Source organism: Zophobas morio, unplaced genomic scaffold, assembly GCF_036711695.1.
Source record: "Zophobas morio isolate AGI-343-1 ecotype UQ-CSIRO unplaced genomic scaffold, CSIRO_AGI_Zmor_V1 ptg000021l, whole genome shotgun sequence".
In the NCBI taxonomy this organism is placed as follows: domain Eukaryota; kingdom Metazoa; phylum Arthropoda; class Insecta; order Coleoptera; family Tenebrionidae; genus Zophobas; species Zophobas morio.
In genome coordinates this window covers 16,902,214-16,921,150 of record NW_026972126.1, presented here as the reverse complement: position 1 = coordinate 16,921,150, position 18,937 = coordinate 16,902,214, and the positions used below count along the sequence as shown (strand labels likewise).

Below are 18,937 nucleotides of genomic sequence, written 5' to 3'. Positions count from 1 at the left end.
TTAAATTTTTCCGATTTTTCCATTGTTTCATTTTCGATTTTTAGTTTGCAATTTTTTGTTTTTATAATTTTTAGAGTTACATACATACTTTACTTTTCGGTTTATAAAATTTTTCGATTTTTAGTTTCTCGATATTTGATTTTCCGATTTTTTAATTTTTGGATTTTTAACTTTTCAATTTCTCGATTTTGATCTTGTAATTTTTCGTTTTCACAATATTCAGATATTTAATTTTTCGGTTTTTTCAATTTTTAGTTCCTCGATATGTAATTTTTCGAATTTTTATTTTACAATTTTTCAATCTTTAGATATTCCAGTTTTTCGTTTTTTCAGTTTCACGAATTTTCAACTTCCGAATTTTTCGATCTTTTAATAATTTTTAAATTTTCGATTTTTCGATTTTATAATTTTGCTGCATTTAGATTTTTGAATTCTTCAATTTTTAATTTTTTAATTTTGGCGATTTTTCCACTATTTTATTTGCGATTTTTAGTTTGCAATTTTTGTTTCTATAATTTTTTGACACATATTTTAACTTTCGGTTTATGAAATTTTTCGATTTTTAGTTTCCCGAGATTTGATTTTTTAATTTTACGATTTAGCAATTTCTCGATTTTTAAAATTTTTTGATTTTTAACTTTTGAATTTCCCGATTTTAATCTTGCAATTTTTCGCTTTTACAATTTTTGGATTCGAGTATTTCGGGTTTTCGTTTTTTTTTCAATTTTGGGATTTTTTTTGATTTTTCAATTTCCCGAATTTTCAGCTTTATAATTTTGCTGCCTTTAGATTTTTCAATTCCCCAATTTTTAAATTTTTCCGATTTTTCCATTATTTCATTTTCGATTTTTACTATTTTTAGTTTGTAATTTTTTGTTTTTATAATTTTTAGAGTTACATACTTTACTTTTCGGTTTATGAAATTTTTCGATTTTTAGTTTCTCGATATTTGATTTTTCCATTTTTTAATTTTTGGATTTTTAACTTTATTTTACAATTTGTCAATCTTTAGATATTCCAGTTTTTCGTTTTTTCAATTTTGGGATTTTTATTTTCTCAATTGTAAGTTTACGATTTTTCAATTTGTCGAATTTTCAATTTCCGAATTTTGGACTTTTTAAATATTTTTTTAATTTTTAGATTTTTTAATTTTGGATTTAGATTTTTCAATTCTTCAATTTAAATTCTTTAATTTTTCCGATTTTTCCACTATTTCATTTTCGATTTTCAGTCTGCAATTTTTCGATTTTTAATTTCTCGATATGTACTTGATTTTTTCGATTTTTTTTTAATTTTTGATTTCAACTTTTCAATTTCTCGATTTTCATCTTGCTCAAATTAATTAAATTAAATTAATTTCCAAATATTTACACATTTCAGTTTTTCGTTTTTTCAATTTTGGAATTTTTAGTTTCTCAATCGTAATTTTTCGATTTTTCAATTTTTCGAATTTTGAGCAACCGAATTTTTCGATTTTTTTAACAATTTTTAATTTTTCGATTTGATAATTTTGCTGCATTTAAATTTTTCAATTCTTCAATTTTAAATTTTTCCACCATTTCATATTCAATTTTAGTCTGCAATTTTTTGTTTTTATAATTTTTAGATACATACTTTAATTTTTCCATTTTTGGTTTCTCAATATTTGATTTTTTGGTTTTTTAATTTCTTAATTTAACAATTTGATAATTTTTCGATTTTTTTAGTTCTGTGATTTTTATCTTTTCAATTTCTCTATTTTGATCTTACAATTTTTCATTTTTACAATTTTCAGATATTTAATTTTTCGATTTTTCAATTTTTAGTTCCTCCACATGTAATTTTTCGATTTTTCAATTTTTGGAGTTTTTATTTTACAATTTTTCATTCTTTAGATACTCCAGTTTTTCATTTTACAATTTTTCAATCTTTAGATACTCCAGTTTTTCATTTTCCAATTTTCAACTTCCGATTTTTCGACTTTTTAAATATGTTTTTAGTTTTTAAATTTTTCCGCTTTTCCCACTATTTCACTTTCGATTTTTAGTTTGCAATTTTTTGTTTTTATAACTTTTAGATACATACTTTAATTTTCGGTTTATGAAAGTTTTCTAATTTTAGTTTCTCGATATTTGATTTTTCGGTTTTTTAATTTTTTGATTTTTTAATTTTACGATTTAGCAATCTTGATCTTTAACTTTTCAATTTCTGAACTTAGATCTTGATTAAATTTGAACTGATTGTTCAATGTTTAGAAATTCCAGTTTTTCGTTTTTTCAATTTTGGGATGTTGAGTTTCTCAACTGTAATTTTTCGTTTTTCCAATTTTTCGAATTTTCGATTTTATAATTTTCCTGCATTTACTTAGATGTTTCAATTCTTCAAATTTTAATTTTTAAATTTTTCAAATTTTTCCACTATTTCATTTTCCATTTTTAGTTTGCAATTTTTAGATACATACTTTAATTTTCAGTTTACGAAATTTTTCGATTTTTAGTTTCTCGTTCTGATGTTGCAAATTTTCGTCTTTACAATATTCAGATATTTTATTTTTCGATTTTCCGTGTTTTTACTTTACAATTTTATAATCTTTAGATTCACACTTCTTCGTTTTTTCAATTTGGGTACTTTTAGTTTCTCAATTGTAATTTTTCGATTTTTGATTCATTTTGCGAAAATCTGGATACCTAGGTAAAAACTCAAGGCGGAATCATAAACCATAAATACAAGATGCAATTTTGAAGTGTTGGTTTGAACGATATTCGTAACATATATCTAAAATTTGAAACCTATCTGTTCGGTCATTTCGGGATTACATAAAAATCGACACAGACGACAAACAGACGGAAACGGGAGATCTATTTTTTTACTATAACACTTAAAAAAACCTGTGTATTTACACCCAATTTTCTTCCTTACAAGCAATACAAGTTTTACAATTTTACAAAAACGTGCTGTTTACAACATCTTGCCAAAATTAAACAAAAATCTACTATATCTATTCGACACCACACTCAATTTTAAAGCATCCCTGAGACGGTGTTCTACCTGCTACTGGTATTAATATTTAGAGTCTGTTTATACGTTTATTGCCATCTTTAACTTCACAAGGCAATAAAATTTTACTGACTACAAAAATAACGCTCCCAATGTACTTCTGAATATTTATTTTATTCGGTAATTCTATTCTGCGAATGTTACATCGTTTACGACTGCGACAAACTAAAACACAAAGTCAACTCCGAATCAAAGCATTTCTGAATATGTCATTAACACCCCAAACAAAAAAATTATCGTACGAATTTTTTTATCATTTGAAAAATATCACCAAACAAAGAAAATTCCAACACAAAAATATAGTTTCCGAATATTTATAAACCAAGTTTCTCAGGATTGTTTCCAACCACCTTAACTTTGTAGGTCACAACCTCAAGGTATCAACGGACTTTTTAATAATACAGCAGATAAGATAGAACATGATCCTTTAAGAATAATAAATAACACTTCTGAGAAAAAGTGACATTAAATTTTTACGAGATTTGATCATGATTCAGCAACAGGAAAATAAAAGCGATAATTTAAACTATATTCCATCCTATATACACCACAGAAAAAATGTCAAAAATGTGGCGTAACATTCTTAATTAATCCTTCAGTACTGTATCTGAAATTCTGGAAGCGATTTCATTTAACTCGTCTTCAAATCCCCGACTCAAAAACCAATTAAAACGATAATAAAGAGATTAGACTTTATTACTGTTCTTTGTGTACGTCGTAGGACAATCTAAATACCGTTAAACTGCTTCATCCACTCCTGATATTGTTATTATTTACAGACATTCACGGAATGAGTGAATCAGAGACGATCTTGTAATCCAACTCCAATAAATAACGTTTATCAAAACCGATTGTTCAAGTTTTAGAAACTCTTATTCACGGTTTCTATAGTTCGTTACTCATTTCGAAATCAATAATCAAACGCCAGTTCCGTAACATTAAAAAGCATAATGGTAAACCGCGGTGCGTCATTCACTTGAAATTTCTTCTCTCCTTTGAAGGTTGAATGGGATATCCCACTTCTGACGTGTAAAGATAAGATTTTCCGAAAACGCCAGCCAGTTTTGACCGCGACCGGTCGTGATAACATTCACCGAAAGGAAAACCTAAATACCGTTAAACCTTGATTTGATAATGATAATAACTGCATGCATAAATTGGTGGCTGATAAAAACGAACAAAATTCGTTGATAATAGACACAAAGTAACATTTTGATTATTTTCCGGAGGTCGTGCGAAACCACCATTAGCATTTTATTCTATTAAGTAATGGCCAATTAAAATTTAATAACGCTTAACGTGGGAACTATTTTTCCGTTTCGTGCGTTTTCTGGGGTGCCACACAAAGAATCAAGCTGGTCATGACCCTGTGGGTGTAACCCCCTTAACAATTACGCCACAAACAGCATCACCAGCCTCCATTGTTTACCCCGAAAAATTGATTCCAAGTCGGATTTGTGTATACAGGGTGTCATTCAACTTGTGGGGCCGAAACCCAAAGGATGCTCCAACATTAGCAACGATTAACTCTAATTGGTCGCAATTTTACAATAAAGTAAGCTCTGCCAGCAGAGACAAAGACCGGTCGGAACCAGCAAATTTTCGCGAGAAAAACGCCGAGATGAAAGAAACCGACGTTGTTTTGACACGGTGGAGGGGCTCGGGTGTTTTTTTTTTCGAATTGGACACAAAGCGGTTACCTTTTGTTGTGATCCAAAGGGGTAACTGCACTCACTTAAAAAGAAGTTACTTTGGGGTCCTAAGCACTACACTAAATCACTGTTTTCACTGAGTTTCATCGATTGGTTTGTTGTTTTGTTCACTTGCTTCGAGACAGCACTCGCTCCTTCGGCAGCCTCCCACGGACTCGCTCGCGAGCTTTTTATCATATTTACGGCGTCGATTAGGTTGGTAGGACGCATGCGTGAAAATCCCCAGAGATGTCAACCGAAAACGAGACGGGAAAATTATGGTAATGGGGAAAAACGGATTTTGGACCTTTGTTTGTGTCTGAGAGTGGTAGTCACAGCTGGTCTGGTCAACGGCATTACCGTTAAGTTAATAATTTAATACTGTTTGGTTATTCTGTCGAGCACATTGTTAGATTGGTAATGTGAATATCCCTAGATCTGTCTCGGGTCGGATTCAAGTACCGTAAAACGGGGTTACTGATAAGGTCATTGTTTACATTACAATAATTTCGTTTTTTTCTCGACACTCAGTCAACCAATTCAGTTCAATGAAGACGGAATGATTAACATTCAAAACTATTACACTCAAATTAAAAAAAAAACTTGTTAGATAGGTGGACCTCGCAATATTTCCGGTGGAATAAACCCGGAGGTCTTGAGCTTCAAGAACAGTGAATTGTGTGTTGCCTATCCCACTATTTAAGTAAAACTTAAAATGTAATTTAAGGCTGGCGTCTGATCTCGTTTCGTCCTATCTTAAAGACATGGAGAAAATTATAGCGGTTTCAGGAGTTGCTTTTAAAAATATGAGATATATCGCTTTCAAAAATTATATATTTTTAATTGTCAAAAAATAAATTCCTGTAAAACTTCACTTTTTGAACTATTTGATAATTCTTTGATATGTTGTTATCGAATGTTTGGTGGCATCAAAGAAATAAAATTAAGAAGAATTAAGGAAATAAACTTTGACTATTTTTTAATACTGTAACGATTGGGAAGATGTCTCATTATTTGAACAAATACAAACTTTATATAATTTTTTGTTCAAATTGTCAACACCCTTTAGTTTTTTCGTTTGTTCACTGGATCAGGTTGATCTGTTAATAAAAAATACTACTTTTTAGGGAATTTTAGTCCTTTTCCACTGTATAAGGAATTCACGTTCGGTAGATGTAACTAGATTTGGTAACTTTTTTTTTTAAGCTGTGTAACTGCGGACATAATTGTTCTAGTGTATAATGTATTACTGGAATGTCAGAAAGTAGGTATCAAAAATGTGACATGTAAGTAAGTAAAGGTCAAATATCGAAAACGTGATGGTTTTGTGGTAATCTGATGAATCTATTTTTGAACCAAGGAGAAAATCGCATCCCTCTAAAGGCCCAAAGAGCAACCCCCATGTAAAATTTTGAATCTTTTCCCTTCACTAGTTTTTTTAGGAGGACAAGCTTTGATGTCATCATCATGGATCCACAATTTCACCATGGATCCGTTCTGGTATATCCATGTCTCATCCAAGAAAATGAAAAGTAAATCTTTACCACAATCACGCAATTGGAGATACGTACCGCCTTAGAAATTTGATTCTGGCAGCTATAACGTGTTTAAAATTTGAAAAACTTTGCCTTCGGAAACCTAAATTTATACGTGTATTACGTACAATTGTTTTCAAAGCCGAGTGTTTTACCTCTTACAAAACAATAACGATTATATAAAACTTAAAAACCAATTGTAGAACGGAACCAACAAAGCATGTAGGTATATAAATCTGCGCAGTCGTCTTTCTGATTCTGATTATAATATTAACGGCACAAGCGCCGCTGTATCTGTATTATTTTAAAATTCGAAAAACACTCGACAACACTAGCGAACTTTACGGAGAATATTTCTGCCACCAGTTTAACTGTTTCCGTTTTACCCAATTTTTTGAAAACCACGAAATATTTCTTGTTTCTTTTCCTTTAAAATGAGCTTTCTCGTGATTACTTTTATGGAAATTGTTTCCATGCTGTATTTGAGGATTTTCTTGAAACGAAGCGTGTTGAAATTAGAAAAACTTCGGTTTTTTTTCACACAATTCAGATTTGACATTTGAATTAGAAAATTAGACAGTTGATGCCAATCTTAAATTTCTAGTGATCTTAAGATTGCAACTTAACCACAGAAAAGTTTCTGACAGTTACTTCTACCGAACGTGAATGCTTATTATTCTATATACCGAGTGTTTATGGGATTATGGATACCCACAAAGAGGAGGCGGAAAAGTCTAATACCTCTCGGTGCTGAGTACCGACAATAATATTGCATAGCAAGCAATCTTTACCTGCGTACAGTGTGTCAGATGAAGACAGAAATAGCAACATATCGGATGTCACAATTGCTACAGTTTTTCAACATCTTGCCAAAAAATAATTCTCTTGTGGGGATGTCGTGTTGAAATTCAAATAGGACGTCGTAATCCGCTTCTGGTTTTAATAATGAAAATGTCAAACAAAAGAATTTGTAGTCATAACTGCTGTAAAACTACTAAAGATTCTTATTAATTACCAGATTTTTTCTCTTTCTTTTTTTAACAGCCTAGGTTCTATTAGTTACCATTCCAACTCTACAGAATTATTAATAAAATATAATTATCCCCGCCCACCCACCCCTTCTCCATTTCAGTGATTCATTTTATATGGGGGGGAGACAAAACGGGAACAAAAAAAACCACTATAGAAAACATCAAAAATTCCACAAGAAGCTAGAAAAACAGACCAAAAAAAGGCTTCAAAAAAGTTCACAAAAAGGCAACAAAATCTACAAAAAAAAAACTGCAAAAGAAGGTGACTACAAAAATAGAAGAAAAAAACGAAAACAAAAGACAAAAAAATGAGGAAAAGCACTAAAAAGGTGACTAAAAATGGTGCCAAAAATAAGGCTAAAAGAAGGAAGTTAAAAAAAACGCAGAAAAAGGAACAAAAAACGCTACAAAAAAACGACAAAAAGTTCACAAAAAAGGCTCCGAAAACTGAGGACGAATAAAATTCAATGATGAAGGTGGTTACAAAAATTGACAAAAAAATTACAAGATAAAAGCCAAAAACGGGACAAAAAAATTAACAAAAAAATGTGTGTCAAAAAAGATCACAAAAAATGCAAGTAAAACAAACAATTAAAAAAGAAGAATAAGTCCATAAAAAATAGAAAAACAATAAAGGTGACAAAAAAGATCACAAAAACAGAGGACAAAAACAAATTAGAAAAAAGGCGACTGCAAAAAGAAAAAAACGCTACAAAAAAGCGACAAAAAGTCCATAACAAAAGATACAAAAACAGAGGCTGAACAAAATTCAACAATGAAGATGTCTATAAAAAGTTAGGGAAAAAACGATAAAAAGAGGTTAGAAAAAATGCGACTAACCCAAGGGAACAAAAAAATAATGAAACACAAAAACGGCCACGAAAAAAGAAGAAAAAAGACACAAACAAGGCTACAAAAATGCGACAACAGGGAACAAAAAAAAATGAGGAAAAGGTCACTGCAAAAAAATATTAAAAAGGTACCCAAAAATGCGACTAAACGAAGAGTCAAAAAAGAGAACAAAAAAAGGTTCAAAAATTTCGCAAAAAATCCATAAAAAAAGGCTACAAAACACACATGAGGAACAAAACTCAGCAACGAAGGCTATAAAAAAGAATTAAAAAAAAATGAGAAAATGCGACTAAAGGAAGGGAGGCAAAAAAGGCTTCAAAAAAGTTCACAAAAAAGGCAACAAAATCTACAAAAAAAAAACTGCAAAAGAAGGTGACTACAAAAATGACGAAGAAACAAAAGGAAATAGAATACAAAAACGAAAACAAAAGACAAAAAAATGAGGAAAAGCACTAAAAAGGTGACTAAAAATGGTGCCAAAAATAAGGCTAAAAGAAGGAAGTTAAAAAAAATAAGAAAAAGGAACAAAAAACGCTATAAAAAAACAAAAAGTTCACAAAAAAGACTCCGAAAACTGAGGACAAATAAAATTCAATGATGAAGGTGGTTACAAAAATTGACAAAAAAATGACAAGAAAAAGGCCAAAAACGCGACAAAAAAATTAACAAAAAAATGTGTGTTAAAAAAGATTACAAAAAATGCAAGGTAAACAAACAATTCAAAAAGTCCATAAAAAATCGAAAAAAGTGACCAAAAAAGGAACTAAAAATGGGGTCAATAAAGGTGACAAAAAAGATCACAAAAACAGAGGACAAAAACAAATTAGAAAAAAAGGCGCCTACAAAAAGAAAAAAACGCTACAAAAAAGCGACAAAAAGTCCATAACAAAAGATACAAAAACAGAGACTGAACAAAATTCAACAATGAAGATGTCTATAAAAAGTTAGGGAAAAAACGATAAAAAGAAGTCAGAAAAAATGCGACTAACCCAAGAGAACAAAAAAATAATGAAACACAAAAACGCCCACGAAAAAAGAAGAAAAAAGACACAAACAAGGCTACAAAAATGCGACAACAGGGAACAAAAAAAAATGAGGAAAAGGTCACTACAAAAAACTATTAAAAAGGTAGCCAAAAATGCGACTAAACTAAGAGTCAAAAAAGAGAACAAAAAAAGGTTCAAAAATTTCGCAAAAAATCCATAAAAAAAGGCTACAAAACACACATGACGAACAAAACTCAGCAACGAAGGCTATAAAAAAGAATTTAAAAAAAAATGAGGAAATGCGACTAAAAGAAGGGAGGCAAAAAAGGCTTCAAAAAAGTTCACAAAAAAGGCAACAATAAAATCTACAAAAATAAACTGCAAAAGAAGGTGACTACAAAAATGACGAAGAAACAAAAGGAAATAGAATACAAAAAAACGAAAACAAAAGACAAAAAAAAAGAGCAAAAGCACTAAAAAGGTGACTAAAAATGGTGCGAGAAATAAGGCCGAAAGAAGGAAGTTAAAAAAATGCAGAAAAAGGAACAAAAAAACAACAAAAATTTCACAAAAAAGACTCCGAAAATTTAGGACGAATAAAATTCAATTATGAAGGTGGTTACAAAAATTGACAAAAAAATGACAAGAAAAGGTCCAAAAACGCGCCAAAAAAGATCACAAAAAATGCAAGAAAAACAAACAATTAAAAAAGGAGAATAAGTCCATAAAAAATCGAAAAAAGTGACCAAAAAGGAAACCAAAAGTGCGACAAAAAATGCGAGCAAAAAAGGTGACAAAAAAGATCACAAAAACAGAGGACAAAAACAAATTAGAAAAAAAGGCGACTACAAAAAGAAAAAACACTACAAAAAAAGCTACAAAAAGTCCATAACAAAAGGTACAAAAACAGAGACTGAACAAAATTCAACAATGAACGCATCTATTAAAAGTGACAAAAAAGGACAATAAAAAAGGACAAAAAAGCAACACAAAACGTAAACAAAAAAGGCGACTGCCAAAAAATGTTTAAAAAACGACAAAAAGATGTCAAAAAAATGCAACCAACCCAAGGGAATAAAGGAAAACTACCACAAAAATAATGAAATAAAAAAAAACTAGGAACAAAGACAAACAATGCACCAAAAAAATATGTACACAGAGGACAAAAAAAAAAGGAAAAAGGCGCGATTACAAAAAGAACAAAAAGGCCATAAAAAGTGACAATAAAACAACAAAAAAGTCACCAAAAAGAAAGTAAAGTATAGAAGTATGATATTTTTGGAAATTTAAATTTACTATGGAATACCATATACGACATTCCTAAAATACATTATACTGAACAAAAATAAAATGAGAACAGTGCGGGTGGGCGGGGCTAGTACTTGCTAAGATAACACTGATATTGACAAATGAGGGATATTCTAAAAAAATGGTGGGCGGATGGGTGGGGCTAGTACATTCTAAGATAATACTGATTTTGGCTAATGACATACCATTTAAGAAAATAGAGGGCGGGTGGGCGGGGCTAGTACTTTCTAAGGTAAAGCTGATTTTGGCAAATGATTTTACCTTCTAAGGAAATAGAGGGCGGGCGGACGAGGCTAGTATTTGCTAAGATAACACTGATATTGACAAATGATAAATATTCTAAGAAAATAGAGGGCGGGTGGGCGGGGCTAGTACTTTCTAAAATAAACCTGATTTTAGCAAATGACATATCATTTAATAAAACAAATAATAATAATATTAATAATAATAATGGTTTATTGCCCACAACAGACTTACATCCAGTTACAGAGCAAATTACAGTTAAGTATAAATGAATTAATATATTAATATACTTAGTTAGCGCAAACTTAAATCTATGTATTACTAAGAAGGTCTAAACTGAACTAAATTAAATAAAAAAAAAACTAAATAATTAGTATAACTGTTAGAAAACGAACTATGAGAAAATATCATGCGCATTTTGCAGTATTGGCTTAAGCGGCGACACAGAAATATCAAGTTCTTCGCCAAGGCTGTTACCAATCTGTGACAATTTATATATTGCAGCATTAAAAAGAACATTTGAACGAACTCTGGGACAATTAAATGTACAGTGATAATTTAAAAAAATAAAGGGCGGGTGGGCGGGGCTAGTACTTGCTAAGATAAGATCAAAACTACTGAAGATTTTTGCAATTTTCTAAATCAATACATATTTAATAATTAATACTAGTAGTACATGTATTAAATTCCTTATTTTCTTTCTTTTTTTAACAACCTAGAACCTAAGTGGTATTACTTGCCATTTCCACTCTACAGAATTATTAATATAAAATAATTAACCCCGCCCACCCACCCGTTCTCTATTTCAGTGTTTCATTTTATTTGGTCTGAATGAAAAGTGGATCTTATACTGAACAGAAATAAAATCGTTTGAATGGGAACAGTGCTAGTAGGCGGAACTAGTACTTGCTAAGATAACACTGATATTGACAAATGATGGATCTTCTAAGAAAATAGAGGGTCAATTAGTACAATTTTACAACATCTTGCCAAAAAAATTCTATTGTAGAGATGCCGTGTTGAAATTCACATTGACTTAGTAATCAGGTATCAATAATGAAAATGTTGACTAATAAAGTATATAGTCTTGTAATTTTCTAAATCAATATAAAGCCATATAATTTAGGTCCTTGACCAAATCATTTCAGTTATTGCAATAAATTAATGCTTGTTATTATTTTTATCCAATAGTTTTAAATATTTTAAACCGATTTAGATTTGTGCGCAATAATAAACTTGACAATTTTTGATTAAAAAATTTATGATTATTCAGTATAAAAATGAGATATTTTTGTATTATATTCCAAAGAGTCATTCCAAACTATGAAAAAGATTTAAAAAAGTGCCAAAATGTATAATTTTTACCTTATTACCAATCACTTAAATTACCTTAGATTTACAAATAACAGACATTTTATAGTTTCTTTTCATATTCACTATCTATATCTACTTTTTCATAAACTTAAAAACTGCAAATTTTATATAAAAAATAATAATTAACAGAAATGAAAAAAAAAGAGACTTTTACCACCCATATTTTCAAAAAGCCACCACCAGAGGACAGCGCCTCTCGTACTACTAGAGTAGATTTCCCCAAAGTGCTAAAATAAAATTTGTGCGCAGACGCTCCCCTTAACCTGAGAACCACTGGTCTATGGGTCTATGGCATGATGTCTATGGTCTGTCAGTAGTGTTGGTACTGTTGGTGTCATCCAAAACAATAAACCGATTGAGGTTATGTTTCAAACACCGAAACCTGAGGTAAAAAAACAAATATTTTTCACTATTCATATACAATTTTAATCCAGATTAGGTCAACCAAGATGTCGATTCTGCAATATTCGAAGACCTGTATTCAACAAACTCCCCTTGACAAACACAGTTGTGAACTATGTCCGTACATCACAACTTCAACCTTTTTTATGGAAAACCACAGGAAACATCACACCTCACCACCAACCCCTTTCGACTGCGAACAAACAAACCTCGAAATTTACTACTGCGAGGACTGCAATTTCAAAACCGAACTCACCCTTTTTTTCAAACAACACCTCCGAGAATGTCACAGCGCGGAAAAAAAATCGCAAGAAAATCCAGCGAATGGGGACTACACCATCAAAAAATACATTTGTGATAAGTGCACCTTCGAAACACACTTGTGGCTCAAATGCCTTCAACACACCTGTTGGACAACTAGTTCCAAATGGTATAAATGTGACCAGTGTGACTCACAATATAAGTACAAAAAATCCTTAAGAACACACAAAATGTTGAAACACTTGAGCGAGAATGAGGTTATCTGGTACTTTTGTGCCCAATGTATGTACAAAACCAAGCGCAAATCCTGTTTAAAACGACACATATATTGTCACCACGTGGACGAAACCAAGATTAAATGGCACAAGTGTGAACAGTGTCCATTCAAAACGAAACTAAAATGCAATTTAAACCAACACGTGTATCGCGCGCATTTAGACTTACAACTGATTAAATGGCACCAGTGCCCAACGTGCTCGTACAGAGCTAAAAGATCGTCAAAAATAAAAGACCACATAAACGTGAACCATTTGGATGAGCCTGATATTAAATGGTACGAATGCCAAACTTGTCCATACAAAACCAAAAGTAGGAAAAATTTACGCAGACACAGGATTAGTCAACATTTTCCAGAACACCAGATTAAGTGGTTTCGCTGCGAGCAGTGTTCCTACAAGACTAAACAGTGTAGCAGTTTGAAAAGGCACGTCACTGCATACCATGTGGATGAAGGAGATATTAAATGGTACAAATGCGACCAGTGTCCATTCAAAACTAAACAGAATGCCAATTTAAAGAGACACGTGAATAATATACATATGGATAAACAGGAGATTAAATGGTTTGAATGCAAACAGTGCCCATTCAAGTGTAAACAAACCTCGAATTTGAAGACTCACATCAGCAGACATCACTTGGACGAAAAAGATATGAAGTGGTTTGAGTGCCATAGTTGTGAGTACAAAGCTAAACAAAAAACTGTTTTAACTAAACATATAAATGTGTGGCATTCAAGCGAGGGGGCTAAATGGTTTAAGTGCGAAAAGTGCCCTTTCAAGTGTAAGGTGAAGGAGAATTTGGGAAAGCATGAAAGACAAAGACATTTGGAGTCATTTTTTGTTTAAAATTTAATAGTCGACAATGTTATTTTCAGGTTTCTAGAAATAAATTAGATTTTTCAAAGGAGTACATTTTCATTTATAACCAGATTTTGGCAACACTGCTAAGAGTCGACTTTGACAGTTAGAAATTTCTGACATTTATTTAAATATAGAACCTGTGAAGGAGAATTTGGGGAAACATGAAAGACAAAGACATCTGGAGTAATTTTTTGTTTAAAATTAATAGTCGACAATGTCATTTTCAGATTTTTAGAAATAAATTAGATTTTTCAAAGGAGTGCATTTTCATTTATAACCAGATTTTGGCAACAGTGCTAAGAGTCGACTTTGACAGTTAGAAATTTCTCACCTTTATTTAAATATAGAACCTGTGAAGAAGAATTTAGGGAAACATGAAAGACAAAGACATCTGGAGTAATTTTTTGTTTAAAATTAATAGTCTACAATGCTATTTTCAGGTTTTTAGAAATAAATTACATTTTTTAAAGGAGTGCATTTTCATGTATAACCAGATTTTGGCAACACTGATAAGAGTCGACTTTGACAATTAGAAATTTCTTACATATATTTAAATATAGAACCTGTGAAAGAGAATTTGGGGAAACATGAAAGACAAAGACATTTGGAGTCATTTTTTGTTTAAAATTAATAGTCTACAATGTTGTTTTCATGTTTTTAGAAATAAATTAGACTTTTCAAAGGAGTGCATTTTCATTTATAACCAGATTTTGGCAACAGTGCTAAGAGTCGACTTTGACAGTTAGAAATTTCTCACATTTATTTAAATATAGAACCTGTGAAGAAGAATTTAGGGAAACATGAAAGACAAAAACATTTGGAGTAATTTTTTGTTTAAAATTAATAGTCTACAATGCTATTTTCAGGTTTTTAGAAATAAATTACATTTTTTAAAGGAGTGCATTTTCATGTATAACCAGATTTTGGCAACACTGATAAGAGTCGACTTTGACAGAAATTTCTTACATTTATTTAAATATGGAACCTGTGAAGGAGAATTTGGGGAAACATTAAAGACAAAGACATTTGGAGTAATTTTTTGTTTAAAATGAATAGTCTACAATGTTATTTTCAGGTTTTTAGAAATAAATTAGATTTTTCAAAGGAGTGCATTTTCATTTATAACCAGATTTTAGCAACACTGCTAATAGTCGACTTTGACAGTTAGAAATTTCTGACATATATTTAAATATAGAATCTGTTAAGGAGAATTTGGGGAAACATGAAAGACAAAGACATTTGGAGTCATTTTTTGTTTAAAATTAATAGTCGACAATGTTATTTTCATGTTTTTAGAAATAAATTAGACTTTCAAAGGAGTGCATTTTCATTTATAACCAGATTTTGGCAACACTGCTAAGAGTCGACTTTGACAGTTAGAAATTTCTTATATTTATTTAAATATAGAACCTGTGAAGGACAATTTTGGGAAACATTAAAGATAAAGACATTTGGAGTAATTTTTGTTTAAAATTAATAGTCTACAATGTTGTTTTCATGTTTTTAGAAATAAATTAGACTTTTCAAAGGAGTGCATTTTCATTTATAACCAGATTTTGGCAACAGTGCTAAGAGTCGACTTTGACAGTTAGAAATTTCTTACATTTATTTAAATATAGAACCTGTGAAGGATAATTTGGGGAAACATGAAAGACAAAGACATTTGGAGTAATTTTTTGTTTAAAATTAATAGTCTCCAATGTTATTTTCATCTTTTTAGAAATAAATTAGACTTTTCAAAGGAGTGCATTTTCATTTATAACCAGATTTTGGCAACACTGATAAGAGTCGAATTTGGCAGTTAGAAATTTCTCACATTTATTTAAATATAGAATCTGTGAAGGAGAATTTGGAGAAACATGAAAGACAAAGACATTTGGAGAAATTTTTTGTTTAAAATTAATAGTCGACAATGTTATTTTCAGGTTTTTAGAAATAAATTAGACTTTTCAAAGGAGTGCATTTTCATTTATAACCAGATTTTGGCAACACTGCTAAGAGTCGACTTTGACAGTTAGAAATTTCTTACATTTATTTAAATATAGAACCTGTGAAGGAGAATTTGGGGAAACATGACAGACAAAGACATTTGGAGTAATTTTGTGTTTAAAATGAATAGTCTACAATGTTATTTTCATGTTTTTAGAAATAAATTAGACTTTTCAAAGGAGTGCATTTTCATTTATAACCAGATTTTGGCAACAGTGCGAAGAGTCGACTTTGACAGTTAGAAATTTCTGACATTTATTTAAATATAGAACCTGTGAAGGAGAATTTGGGGCAACATGAAAGACAAAAACATTTGGAGTAATTTTTTGTTTAAAATGAATAGTCTACAACGTTATTTTCAGGTTTTTAGAAATAAATTAGACTTTCTAACGAGTGCATTTTCATTTATAACCAGATTTTGGCAACACTGCTAAGAGTCGACTTTGACAGTTAGAAATTTCTTACATTTATTTAAATATAGAACCTGTGTAGAACCGTAAATCTGTCGAATAAACGGCGAAATAACGTAATAAATACCGTAGACTGTTAACTAATTAACGTGGAAGACTAACACGGTGATGTACTTCAAACTTTATCTTTGAGGTTATGTTTTGAAGAATCTCCCATTCGGATTTTGGTAAGTACGAAAACTCCATTATTTTTAGCACAATAACCAAATTTCTAACCCTTTGCAGCAACCAAAATGTCCACTCTCGAATATTCGAAAAAATTCGCCCGCGTGAAGGCACCAGCCAGAAATATCCACAATTGCAATGCTTGTCCGTACTTCACAACCTCGCTCTTTCTGATGGTGAACCACGTCAGACGTCACCACTCACCCCTAAACACCTTTAACTGTGAAAACGCCAGTGTTGAAGTTTATTATTGCAAGGACTGCAATTTCAAGACAGACCTAACCCTACTTTTCAAAAAACACATAGCAGAACACCATACCATTGAAAAACAGAACAAACCAACTACATCAAACGCGGACTACACCATCAAGAACTTCGTTTGTTTGAAGTGCAACTTTGAAACATACTTTGTGATTAAGTGGCTTCAACACACTAAATCATGTTTGCGGGTTAAACAAGACCCCCAACTTGTACACCATGATAACCCCACATGGTACAAGTGTGACCAGTGTGACTACAAGTGCAAGCGCAAATATTCCCTAAAAATACACAAAACAGGAAAGCATTTTAAAGACCATGAAGTACCATGGTACCAATGCCAACTATGTACGTACAAATCCAAGCACAAATCCAGCGTGAAAAGACACATTTATTTGCACCACGTGGATGACAGCAATATCACGTGGTACAAATGTAACACCTGTCCATACAAAACTAAACAAAACTCTAATTTAAAGAAGCACATAAATGCGCGACATTCAGACGGGCATGATATTAAATGGTTTGAGTGTACTGAGTGTCCATATAAAGCTAAACAAAATTGTTATTTGAAGAAGCATATGATCGCACGACATTTGGGCGAAGCGGATATTAAGTGGTTTGAGTGCAAGGACTGTTCATACAAAGCAAAAAAGCCGGCGCATTTAAAGCGGCATGTGATTTCGCGGCATCTGGGTGAAGAAGATATACAGTGGTATGCGTGCCAGATGTGTGTGTATAAAGCTAAGCACATTGCGCATTTAAAAAGACACATAAGTTTGCATCATTTGGATGAGTGTGGGATTAATGGGCTGGTTTAATGATGCAAACATTAATTAAAATGAGTGTGAACGTATGTACAGGCTGTTTCACGAATATTGTGTAATATTGTTGGCTGCGCGCGCATCTACAATCAGCTGTTGTTTCCAATCTTTGCACCATGCAAATTTATCAGCATTTTCTAAATAGCAATAGAAATTTAATGAACTGTATGTCCGTTTACCGAACAGACGGAGTGGCCACGCACAGTGAAAATATTTTTGTCTTTTTATAAATACATCTTATATTCTTTATTTTTGAAATAACACACGATGACGTTTCTGGTTAAATCTTATATTATCCAATGAGGAAACAGAATTTTCAAAATTTTTGATAGTGCTTGCGCAACTAACAATAAATGGAAGCTATTGATTAAGGAATAAATTTAGCAATAAAAAATGTACAAAATAAAATCTATTCGTGAAGTCATAAAACAGATCGTAGGACTTTTGGTTTTATTTTTTTACAAATCCCTCCTTTTTAATCCTTTTTATAAAAAAAATCATTCAATAACATTGGCAACCACGCATGTGAAGCGAGAATTAAATTGAATCGCATTCGACACCACAGTCCCCCTCTAAGAAGCGTAATTATTATAAGACTAGTTAATTAATGATTTTCTAATATGAAATGTGTAAAACTGAGTGGTCCATCAATACGTATAATTTTTGTTGTATAAAATATAAATTCAATATAACAAGTTATTTTTTTAATGATCTTTAAAAGTTCTGGATGTTTTTACTTAAGCTAATCGATATTTAAAACAGTTTATTTATTATGGTTATATTAATCTTAAAGGTGGATCTAGTTTGATGGAAAGGACCTTGAAAATTATCATCAGTTAAATTAATAGAATTTATTAATTATTAAGTTATTTTTGAAATAACATTGTCGTTTCTGGTTAAATCTTATTCCCTCTAAATAATTCTGGTGTCTTGTAAAAACAGACTCAGCTAGGGCCAATGAGGAGGCAGAATTGTCAAATTTTCTGATAAAGTGCTTGCCCAACTGACAATAAATGGAAGCTGTTAATTAATGAATAGATTTAGCAATTAAGAATGTACAAAATAAAATCTATTCCCCAAGTTATAAAATAGATCGTAGGACTTTTGGTTTCATTTTGTTTACAAATCCTTCCTTTTTAATCCTTTTCGTAAAAAATCATTCAATAACATCGGCAACCACGCATGTAATGCGAAAATTAAATTGTTTAAACAAATTTAAACAAATGAATCGCATTCGATACCACAGTCCCCCTCTAACAAGCGTAATTATTATAAGACTTGTAATTAATGATTTTCTTATACGAAATGTGCAAAACTGAATGGTCTATCTATACGTATAATTTTTGTTTTATTGTTTTTAAATTCAATATAAC

At 31.1% G+C, this 18,937-nt stretch overlaps 3 protein-coding genes across 7 annotated transcripts in view; 2 read left to right on the top strand and 1 right to left on the bottom strand.

Moving 5' to 3' along the window:
- LOC135133315 (prominin-like protein) overlaps nt 1-4,926 on the bottom strand; it is a 95,832-nt gene extending 90,906 nt beyond the window's left edge. For 3 of the 5 annotated variants that reach the window (XM_064061677.1, XM_064061679.1, XM_064061680.1), the window contains exon 1: nt 4,737-4,926. The gene's annotated coding sequence lies outside the window, so the exon portion shown is untranslated. The remainder of the gene's footprint in view (nt 1-4,736) is intronic. The other 2 variants (XM_064061676.1, XM_064061678.1) reach the window with 1 other exon arrangement.
- A 7,350-nt stretch (nt 4,927-12,276) lies between these two features.
- Nucleotides 12,277-13,901, top strand: LOC135132129 (zinc finger Y-chromosomal protein 2-like). The gene is made up of 2 exons (XM_064060093.1): nt 12,277-12,443; nt 12,491-13,901. The coding sequence occupies exons 1-2, from the start codon at nt 12,420-12,422 to the stop codon at nt 13,841-13,843; spliced, it is 1,377 nt and encodes a 458-aa protein (XP_063916163.1). The 5' UTR covers nt 12,277-12,419; the 3' UTR covers nt 13,844-13,901.
- A 2,387-nt stretch (nt 13,902-16,288) lies between these two features.
- On the top strand, nt 16,289-17,993 carry LOC135132169 (zinc finger autosomal protein-like). Its single transcript, XM_064060151.1, has 2 exons — nt 16,289-16,484; nt 16,543-17,993. Exon 2 carries the CDS (start codon nt 16,551-16,553, stop codon nt 17,559-17,561), a length of 1,011 nt encoding a protein of 336 aa, XP_063916221.1. The 5' UTR covers nt 16,289-16,484; nt 16,543-16,550; the 3' UTR covers nt 17,562-17,993.
- The last annotated feature ends 944 nt before the right edge of the window (nt 17,994-18,937 follow it).